Source organism: Anopheles arabiensis, chromosome 2 (assembly GCF_016920715.1).
Source record: "Anopheles arabiensis isolate DONGOLA chromosome 2, AaraD3, whole genome shotgun sequence".
NCBI classification, from domain to species: Eukaryota; Metazoa; Arthropoda; class Insecta; order Diptera; family Culicidae; genus Anopheles; species Anopheles arabiensis.
In genome coordinates, this window is record NC_053517.1 from 51,032,971 (window position 1) to 51,044,488 (window position 11,518).

The 11,518-nt window shown below is 43.5% G+C and overlaps 1 protein-coding gene across 1 annotated transcript; it reads left to right on the top strand.

Annotated features, from left to right (window-relative positions):
* The first annotated feature begins 2 nt into the window (after positions 1 to 2).
* Positions 3 to 4,694, top strand: LOC120897356 (mucin-5AC-like). The gene is made up of 2 exons (XM_040302192.1): positions 3 to 888; positions 2,069 to 4,694. The coding sequence occupies exon 2, from the start codon at positions 2,070 to 2,072 to the stop codon at positions 4,536 to 4,538; it is 2,469 nt and encodes an 822-aa protein (XP_040158126.1). The 5' UTR covers positions 3 to 888; position 2,069; the 3' UTR covers positions 4,539 to 4,694.
* The last annotated feature ends 6,824 nt before the right edge of the window (positions 4,695 to 11,518 follow it).

Sequence of the window (11,518 nt, forward strand, 5' to 3'; positions counted from 1 at the left end):
TTTTGAGCGTGTCACAGATCGATTTTGTAGTTGAAGTATTTTATTTTTAGCGGTCATGTCTTGGGCATTATTATTTAGAGCAAAAGAGGATCAACCTACCAAAGTACCAGAGCAGGAACAGGAAGCAGGGATGTGATAATAGCTTGAAGTTCAAACAACCCGCTGATTGGAGCACTGGAGCACCGTACAACAAGTGAACGACCTTGAAATATCCCTAACCGGCTGGAGGTATCTATCATCTCAGCAGCATGGCAAAAAGACGGTGCTATCCAGTGTCAAACGCCTCCGATGGAGGAACAAATGCTAGATCCTTCTTCCCGTTGCGATTCCTTGCAATAGTATATAACATTGTGATCCAAACGAACTGGTAAGGAACGAAAAAATTGCGCGTAACTGCAATGGCTCTACGAGTGATTACGAGATTGTTTATGACAACCCGATGCGTCGTGTCCCAAGTGCAAGTCCAAGTACAATGCTGCTGATGCAGAGCGTGAAAATAAGCATCGCTCACGCATACAGAGACCGCCCTAGTCGCAGCCGCCAGCCGACGACAAGTTGCACCGTGCTGTGCCTCCTTACAAGTCCGGTCTGAGGGCAGCCACTGCTGAGAGCGTCTTCCCTTGCCACCGCGCCATCCGAAAAAGCTCGGAAAGGATCGATGGTCGCGCGAAAGCTCTTGGCATAAGGAAGGAAGTCTATAAAAGCAGATCACTCGATCGAGTTAGTCAGTACGGTTCAGTGCAGCGCGTGCAGTGAGACACACTCGGGTGTTTGGCTGGATTTGGTGGACAATTTGTCGCAGCTCAGTGGTGTTGTTGTGCAAGAAAACTTGTAGCAAGTTAATATAAGTTAAGTTGTACCGGATCTTTTGGAGCGGATAGTGATTAAGTGAGTCAAAAGAAAATTGTCTGTGCAGTTGTGTAAAATGCATCAAGAATATTCCAAACAAAAATGTTGTTCTTACAATGGGTTTAAAAAATATGTTTTAATTTTTAATAAAAAATAGTTTGCAAATTGTGAAGTTTTTTGTGTTTAATTTTACCTGCATGTTTTAAAGATACATAGAAGAATGCACTGTGTTTTATAGAAAGTATTTGAAGTTTTATGTCAAACAATGATTGATTAGTATACTTAAAAATTAAAACAAAAATCTTTTGATTAGCGTCCAATGGTTTTCTTAAGTTAGTCAGTTTTTTACATCATTGTTAGCATTTTTCCAAAACTATGAACTATTCAAATTTGAACGTTCAAATATACAGAAAATATTCCATCATCACGAAGCATCGTTTTCAAGTGCCAGATGCTTTAAACCTGTTAGAACTAAACAGTAACAAAGTGTAAAGATCACGGTAAAGTGGCTAGAAGTTTGAAGTTGTTTCTATCGTTTGTGCTGAAAACCAGTTCAGGATGCTTTTTGGGGGTTGTTAATCTTCCCTAAATGCCACTGCCCCAAAAGCTAATGATCTAATCATACCCCAGCCACCCAATTTAAATGTCATATTGTGTTTGACGAAACAAACGATTTTGTTTTTGTTTTCCAACCATTGAATATGTGACAAGAAATTAGCCTTACTGTATTCATTTAAATAATCTTGCCAATTAACTGGGAAGTACGAACCAGCTTCTTTGATTGACATAAAAAAAGAAGGAATTTCCTGTAATAACTGACTCACACAGATTGTATAGGCCATTTCCAGACCTTGTTGTTTGACATTTTAGGAGGTATAACTAGTTCAGTGAGCAACCAAAAAAAACTCGAAAGAAGTAAATACCAATACACTTCAGCTGAACCTCACTCTTGCCCACTTGCTCATAAATAAATTCCATTCTGAGGATTACAGCTTGTGTTAATCGAAACGTGCATTCGTGAGTCGTGGGGCACCACGTGGCTACGTGCCACATTAACATCCCTCGCGTATGGGACTATTGTTTGATCGAACGCCAATTTCTTATGCGCCAATCGTGACGCCTCTAGATTTACGCAATCGGGTCACTGGCTCGACGCACTTTCAATTTCATAACATTTTAACGGATATCATTCACCATTGTACGCCCAATTTCTTCCCAGAATGCTCTTACAGGTGCTCGTGCCGTGTTTGGCGCTGCTGGAGCTGTGCGCGGCGGGCTACGTGACAGTTCCGCTGCACAGTCCAGCCGGGGTGACGTATGTGAACCCGCAGCAGCACGTTGGACTACTGGCCGGCCCGGTACGATATACGTCCGCTGTGCAACAGTCGGCCGCACTTCCCGCCACCCTGGTTGACGCACGCTCGGCAGCAGTTTCGGTGACGCCAGCCCCAGCCCCCACCTACTACTCCTACAACCTACAGCCCCAGCCCGTGTTCGGCAAGGCCAGTTACACCCCGGCCGTACAGTACCACACGACGTATGGTAGCCCTACGGTGCGTGTCTACGAACCGAAATCCTTTGTGTACGGTGTGCAGGGTGCCAGCGTTCCCACTACCCACACCGTCCAGTCCGTCCCATCGGTATCGGTTTCGACTACCCAGTACCATCACACGCCAGCTGCCGTACCCGTTCCCGTACCCGTGACACCGGTTCCCCATCACCATCATGTCGCGGTGCCCGTGCCGACACCCGTCCCAGTGCACGTGCCCGTTCACGTGCCGGTCCCAGTGCCGGTGACGCCAACATACACCAAAACCGTCACCACCGGTCCAACGTACATCCCGCCCCAGGAGAAGCAAATCCCAGTGGTACGGTCCCGTAAGTTTAAGGTGCGCCGTCCAGCAATCCAGAACCAGTTCTACGATATCGAGGAGCGCGTCATCATTCGTCCTGTCGGATCGGCACTGGTGGAGCTGGAGCAACCGATCTCGCAAACGGAAACACAGACAAAGACTACCAAAACCACCACCACGTTTGTGGAGAAGCGCCCCGTGTACAGTGCTCCGGCCCCTGCGCCGGAAGTTCATATCGCGGAAGAAGGCTATGGAACGCGTACCGTCGCAAGACCCCAGGTCGTTACGCAGACCACCACGGTTTACACGGAACGGCCGCCGCTGAAGGGCACGTACGACCGCATTGAGGCGGCCGCCGCCCAATCTAAAAAGACGGCAGCATCTACTAGCAAGGCTTCGGACGCTGAGTTTATCGAACCTCAGCAACCCAACGCACCAAGCGATAGGCCTTACTTCACGCAAGGCCATGCCATCTACCATGGTCACCAGCAGCCGGCTTTTATCAACCCATACGCCACCCACCTGGCGCCCCATCCATTCGTGTACCATCCGGCTAATGCTGGCCATCTGCTGCACCATGTAGCTTACGTAGATCAGCATTCACCAGCTCTCTTGGCGACGCATCCCACCACAGCACATCCGGCCACCGTTTTCCACGTTCCATCGTCTACTCCGCTCTATCCCGTCACGCCCGCCACCACTAACGACGACTGCGATCGTAATGGAAAAGCGCCTGAGTATCTTCCACCCACCGGTCAGACACCGTCGCCGACCACACCATCACAGCCACCCGTGGCCACTACGACGCCGACACCACCGACTAGCGCCACGCCCGATTCCTACCCAAGCTATGACGATGAGTACGACGACTCGATCGTGATCGATGCGCGAAGCGGTGCCGGAACTAACTACTCCGATTACTCTTCCACGGATTCTGATGACGGAGATGTTACGGTTACCGCGGCCACAACTTCAGCCACTACCCCGCTTGTCTACCATCACGAAAAGTACCGCGGCACGGAGGAACAAACTCAGACAAGACTGGGTGGATCGTCTTCGATTGAGGTGAGCTATGCCACACGCACCACACCGGCAAGTGACATCGTTGCGTTTGATCCATCGACCGCTTCGGGTGCGTTCGACTTCGGACCATCTTTCCGTGGATCCTTCCCAACGACTACCTTCCCACCGAGCACCACCAACGTACCGTCGACGGTCGGTTCCAGCTCCAGCTCAACGTCCAGCGGCAGTACGCCACAGCGCTCCGTGACGATCATCTCTCCTACCACGCCACGCACAGTTGTGTCGGCACGATTCAGCGAAACGGGTGACTCCACTTCTCAGAGCACATCTTCGGCACGGACGGCGTATGAATCGCAAAGTGTTACATCGGGCATTACCTCGCAATCGGTCGTTGTTGGGCAGGGACTGACGCAGGAACAGATTCATGCCAACCAGGAACAGTTCATCAAGCTGCTGTCCGAGCGGGATTCGATTGCGGAGGTTGGCTTTGGACCGAAAGGAGACACCTCCGGTACGCTGATCGATGCGTACGTGCGTAGCCGTGTCCTGTCCGCCACGCCTGCTCCCCGCGATGCAAAGGAAACGTCACGCACCGTCAACATTCGGCGCATTGTCGTGTCACGTCCAGTGGAAACCGAGCAGGAGGTCGAGGTGCGTGAGCAAGGGTACGCGACCACTATTGCACCTCCGCCGTATGAGCACAAGCGGGATGTAAGCGAAGTGACCCCGACCGAACGTGCCGATCGAGGACAGCAACCGCCGGTGTACGTTAATGCTAAGCCACCAGCATTCGCCGATGATCGAGATCAGTAGGTTAGCGAAATTGCGTTTGGTTCAGGAACCGCACGAGACAATACCATTTACGCACAGCAAGCAACAGACGGCATTTTGTAGGCAACTTGCCGCTTTTGTTATATTTATCGTTTGTTCTGTATGTTTTAATAAATCACTATTTTTATAGAAAATGAATACTGTTTCTGCTATCTTCTGAATCTTCTGAAGTAATCTTAATTTGTAAGCATTTACAGTATATTTTTGGTAAGTTTTAAAATCGTGTATGGTACTTCGTCTTACTGTAATTCATACTTTTCTTCCCAAAAGCGTAGCTATAAGGTTTCTAAATTTATACTCCATTAAACTGAAAATTAAAATATCACAAGTTTTTTTTGTACATTGAATCCGGTAGGTATCAATTCACGCAATGTTGCATAGCAGCACATATAAACAATAAACAAAAGCAAGAATTGATAATAACACAATAGTGTGCAGCATTTTCAAAACATTTTCAATATATTGCTGCAGTTTTAATTTAATGTCTTTTTGAGTTTTAATTTTTCTAAGAATAATCAACAGTGATTGATTGCACAATATAAATCGCCAATAAAAAAAAATCACACGAAAATATTTAGGTTTATTCAACGTTGATTGCGTTCCTTTGAACATTCACAGTTCAATTAATTGAATTTGATATTATCCCAAGACATTGGACTTGCTCCAGAACATTCCTCGCATTACACTGCAGACGATCTTTTCACGCCTATGAAAACGCACGAGCACACGAAACAGGTCAAATGAATACTTCCGAAGATGCAGACGAAATGTCACGACAGACCAGTTTGGTGGTGACCGATTGTTACATACGCTCGGTTAAATGCAATCCACTCCGGGATCCACAATGCACGGGATGAAAGAGCAGAAAAAATAAACCAGAGCAAAACGTAACAAATTCAAGCTGGCAGCGCAATCGACGTCCTAGACCTTTTCGGAAGCATGGCCCTTCCAGAGCCACGCGCGTCTGCATCGCTGCACGTGCTCGTTACGAACAACGCGAACAACGCCTTTTAGCGAAGAATGGCGCAAATAAATGGCATGTGATGGAAGTGATTTCGAAGGAACGATGACTCAAAATCTCGATTATTTCGTAACCTATGCATCTGCATGCGTTACCGTTAAAGCCTGTACTTTAATAAAGATCGATAATAGTAAAATTCTATTGTTCGTTTAAAATTTGTGCTTTGTGCTAATCCTTTCCTCCGGAACTCAAACTTGAGTCTACCGTGGTGAAAAAGCGAGTTATCATTATTTTTTTATTATTATTATTACTATTACTATTAATCATTCATCGGGGTGTCCGTTTGTTCCACATTTCAAGGATGCACGATGGATTTAAAGTTCACCTGTCCCATTTTGGAAGCGCATCGGCACGGGATCAGGGCCTTCTTGCCACGCCACAACAGCATCTGCAATCGCAAAGAGCAATCGGTTACTTTTTCCACCGGCCACGACAGTGCTCTATATAAAATATCTTCTACTACCGCCCAGGAAACGCACGGCGCCTCCTTGTCGACCTCTTCTTCCATGGCTGTCCCAGTCACGCGACTTGCTGAGCGTGGTAAGCTTCTTGAGCGAACCTACGCTGGGGGAAAACACGGTCACCGGATGACTCTAAGCCTGACGAGCAAGTAACCTTTCGGGATTCTTCTGCCGAAGGTCGACCGGGCATTTCCAGGCGGTAGGTGTTTGGGAGGATTGTTTAAGGGTGTGGAATGTGTTGCATGAAGCAGTGCAGACTGCATAGAAGATGCACTGATCTGGACCGTACAAAGTGAAAGGAAGCAAGGACACTGCAAGATTCATGATTCCTCTTCCGGTTAGTTAAATCGCGCAAGCACTCCTGCTCGGGTGGATGCTCATCAACAGGTTTCCAGTCCACGGGAGGCACCCGAAAGTGAAAGCTTGGCGTTACGCTCGCCTGTATGACAACGAAAGCATCTTGACATTGACCTTCAGCTCGAACGTTACTCTGTTTCAATGATTGGATAACGCGGATTAATATGAATTACACGGGATATTGATCAAAACTAATTAGCATAGTTATGTGTACGATAAAGGTCAACTATCATATCCGAATTGAATATTACAAAATATATTAGCTTCTGGTTTGTTGTTAAGTTAAAAACACGACTTAAAGTCCCTAAATGTAATTAAAAGTTAGACTTCTTCTGCTTTGGCGCAACAACCATTGTTAGTTCAGTTCAGTTCATCATCAGTTACTTGTTGATTGCCCATAGCATGTCAGTCCTATGTATGTCTTGAACATCTGACGAACATGTTGGTAAGTCGTGCGAGTTGCAACGACTGTACCTTGCGACCGGCCACAACCCAGAATAACGTAGGAAGAATAAACGTAACGAATGGAATGGCTTCATTTAGGAAATATATTACATGCATTAGAGGAGTAAAGGATGAATTGAAATTAATTTTGGTGCGCCACCACCACTTTCATCAAGAATTTAATAACAAAAATTGTTCAAAAGGTGCATAACTTAATAACTTAAAGGATGAATTGAAATTAATTTTGGTCCACCACCACCACTTTCATCAACAATTTAATAACAAAAATTGTTCAAAAGGTGCATAACTTAATATCTTATTTTAAAATCACTACAAAACGAACTAATTTTGAGGAACTCATTGGCGATTAAAATAATTAGAATCTAAAAATTAAAATGAAAATGTAACTTGATGGCAAAGTGTAGTTTCTGCACAAAAGGATTTAAATCTTTCGATTGCCATGAAGTGTTGTTTGTTCAAAAATGAGTTACTACTTTACATATGAAACAAATAGTAGTAAGTATTAGTCAACATTTATGCAGAGATAATACTGCTAAAAAATATTTTCAAATGTCTACTGTTAGCCGGGAACTTTTACAGTACCGATTTTTGCGAAATATTCGTTTCAAGAAAACGGCACAGTGTTTTTTTCAATTTAGGAGGGACGGCTTTGCCGTATTGCTAAAACTGTGTTAATCTTAAAACTGTAACTTTTAGTTTTTCGTTGATGGAATGTACTGAACATTTTACAAGATAACCTGTAATGGATATTGGCTGGTATTATTGAATCCGTTCGTCGCGGGAACGTACGGCGCTCACATGAAATTCTAGAGATGGCAACACATTTCTTGAGCCCTGTCCTACAACGCCGCGGTGAATAACTGTAGCAACCATCTAGTACGTTAGGAAAATGAGTGTCGGGACGTACGCCGCCGTTACGAACGGATTCAATAATACCAGCCATTATCTAAAAACATCCTAACACAAAAGTTGTAATTTTACAAGGCTGGAAAAGTCCAACATTCTTCGTTTATTTTTTATAAGCATCATCTTTCATTTACTTAACTGTTAAGTCAATTAACACTTAAGTAGAATTAAAAAGTAATTCGTTAATAAGCAGTTACCTAAATATGAATTAGTCAGAGAACCGTTGTCAATAATAAATGGGATTCATTTGTACGAAATGTAGGGTGATAACTGAAAAACTATTTAATAAGTAATTTAAAGTAAATCATTAATATAGTTTAAAAAAAAGTTCTACGCACAGAAAAAGTCAATTTTTGCTGATCGTAGCCGTTTTACAAAATCTAGATGAATCCATGGATCTATAAACAACGGTACGCACTAGAATCGAGACAAACGTAATAATCTAACCATAAAAATGAAACCAGCTTAAAAGAAGACATACAATATGGAACTAAATTTTTATTACCCATCGATATTTTACAAAACGATCTTTAGTGTTTTGGTTTTTTTGTTCACTGGCTAAGTCGGATAGTAGGCATCCGATCTTAGCGTTTCAAACAAGTTCACATTCGTAGAAGTAATTTTCAAGATGACTCTTACAAAAATACAAAACTAAAACCAGAGTAAACCAAATGTACAAGGTAAACATTTCATATATGAATAAATAATTAAACGTAAAATTTCAAAAGTGTACCATTTTTCTGCACTTTACTGTACACCATCGTCGCAAGTCGATTAAAAATGATGTCCGATGGTAAAACCGTTGTTACGCACTCGCTTCCAACGCCTTGAAATCACATGAAGAACTGTAGCACGGTGGATGAAAAGTCAAGAAATCGGCCACAATTTTAAAATTTTATTTGAAAAGTAACTTAATTAATAAAAAAAACTCAAAATAATAATTGTTTTATTTCAGTATTAATAATTTTTTTATAATTACATCATTAGAGTGAAGTATATCGTTTTATCAATTTTATTTGCAAGACTCGGATCTATGCAAATGTTGCTGCTACATGTGTTCAAAAGCAACACTTCGTTCTGTTTACTTTCAAAACTGCGCAGGATCTGCCCATACAAAAATGACTTATAAAACGGGAAAGGATTTTTTATTTGTTTCTAGTTTGCAAATTCGTCCGAACATGTTGCGGTAATAAATAAACATGGAAACTCGATGTAACGTTTTTTCTATTCAGGAGGAACAGTCCAGAATGATTACCCTTTACATTGAAATCAGATCCATGCAATATTATGAATTGCAACTAATTAACCGAAAAGCTTGTTAGGTAATCTGTGTTTTACATACATTTTCAGCTTTAGCGGTTTCATTTCAAGTATGTGAGCTAGTGAGAAAGGTTATCTAATCGTGGAAAGGGAAATAATGTAGAACTATGCAAGGTTTAAACATTGAACTAAGTAGAGCGAGGCTATGACATTTCCTAATAGAGGTATCACATACTCATACTGTCGCGCATCACTTATGGCATGCAATACTAAAAAGCAACTGCATTCATTGGAGCGATAATCACAACATATACAGACGTTCGGCACATAATAAAAAAAAGAAGTTGCATCGAGATGATGAAATGATACTTATGCAAATTGTGAAATTCGCAATCTTAGTAGATTAGCAAAAATATTAAAAATTAAAAATATGTTTTATTTAATATGGCTACATCATTCACACACATTAATCAGAACATTAGCCCAATGATCTTCACTAATATCTTCACGCACATTTTCACGTCCAAACGCACGTGACGAAAAGTTTATAATGATGTTGTTAACGGTAAATTTCGTGTAAACCGAACGGCACTTCGTGTGGACTTCCCTCGGTTCGTCAACTGCTCCCACCATAAAAATAAACCACTGGGGTAATCGACATGTAAAACATCAGAAGCAAAAAGTGAAAGGAACCGACAAGGAAGTAACCTGCTACCAGCGGAGCTCACTTGATAAGAGTGGAGCGAGCAAAGGCAAGGGTAAAAATATATAACAATATCCTCCTCCCCGCGAGATCACTCACCATTCTCGACAGTGGGTTGGCAAACCGAACCACCGCGAACGCGTGCACGTTCGAGATCACGATCGAGCACGAGTGCTGCGACCTCAGCTCAGCCAATTCGTCTGACCTCGGTAATGATCTTTAGTGTACGCTAACTACGCCTGAGCCGTGTGGGCTTCTCTCACGATGGCGAAGTAGAAGTGTTGGTAGCATGATTCAAGAGGTTCACTTTCGATTCTCCTGTTGCCGATCGACGGTTTTGCTGGTGGAAGCTGCTGCTGGGCCGATGATGCTGGGCTGCAAGTTGGTCGACCGACCCTGATTAGTTGCGGCGGAATTGCCCGAAGGCTTCCGAAGCCCTGTAAGGGTGACAATTCGGTCGAGCGAACGGAACTGGAGGTGCCGGCTTCCGTACGGTACAGCCATAAATACTGTTCTTCAACCGAGCGCCTAAAGTACGCCAACAAACAGGGTGCCCTTGGATAAAGTTGCCGATCGGTTGCGGTTGCGACCACAGGTTAGGTACACTCGTTTGCTCTTGTTTTCGATTCGCCGTTTGGGTCAACGATCTCGATGCACTTCAAACATTGGATCAAAGTAATTTAGCATCGCACAGGTCATATTCGATGCTCGATAAACGGAGAAAAAATGTTTTGCTAAGAATGACTTAGTTAGATTGCATTTGGATAGCTGTTTAACATTATAACAATACGATTTTGTTAAATAAACATATGTTAAAGTAAATATGCTTTTGTTAAAAAACAAACACTTAAGGATAAACAACGCTACCTTTAAACCCTGCTCTATTTTTTCTCAACTTTTGAACAATGTAGAGTAGAAAAATACAACCTCTTGTTTGGGTCAAACAATGAAGATTATTGTTTGTAATTTCTATTTTGACCAAGCAATACGTGCAATAAAGCCATAAGCAAATAACAATTATTGTTGTTACTATCAAGTGGCTTAAAGATAAAAACATATTTTTGCTATACACGTGCTCTGCATGAAATGAACAAACATTGCCTTGATTACTTAATCGTTAACAATATCAGTAGGAGGTGCACATTCTTGTATTGATAAATGACGCAAACTCGCTTCGTGTGACTTGTTGTGCTTTAATTGAACCCACTCTCAATCGTGTCGCAGTCCGCTTACGCACCCTTAGGCAATACAAAATGCGCAAATACAGTAACATCTGCTTGCCCACACAGCCATGACAGCCATCTGTCTGTAGCAACATAATAATTAGAGTCACGTTCGGCGCGCCGACTGCGACCAACCTCAGCATAAACGACTCACCGAAACAGTGTCGACGCTCCGGCAACGCTTCGTGCGATTATACTTTCTTGCAAACCGTACCGTAACCTTGATCTTCAAATTGTGGCGCTGTCGGTAAACAACCTGCTGCTTGCCAGACGCTTCCGGTATTGTAGCTATTAGAGTTGGGAAGGAGCTCACAACGTTCGGCCCTGCCTACAACGGCCACATTGTTCAAGAAAAAAGCAAAAAACCAGGCATACAATCTCCATCCCCGAAAAGGTGACCCTTTCCGCGACCCGGGAGGCAAGCACACGATCGCAGACAAGACAAATTTTTATCGATTGTTCCTTGAGTGCAAAAAGGAAGTTTACGCCGCTGTTTGCGAACATGACCGATACCCACACCGCGCTCTCAACTACGTGCCTGTCCTCGTGTCTCCACGATCGGTCAC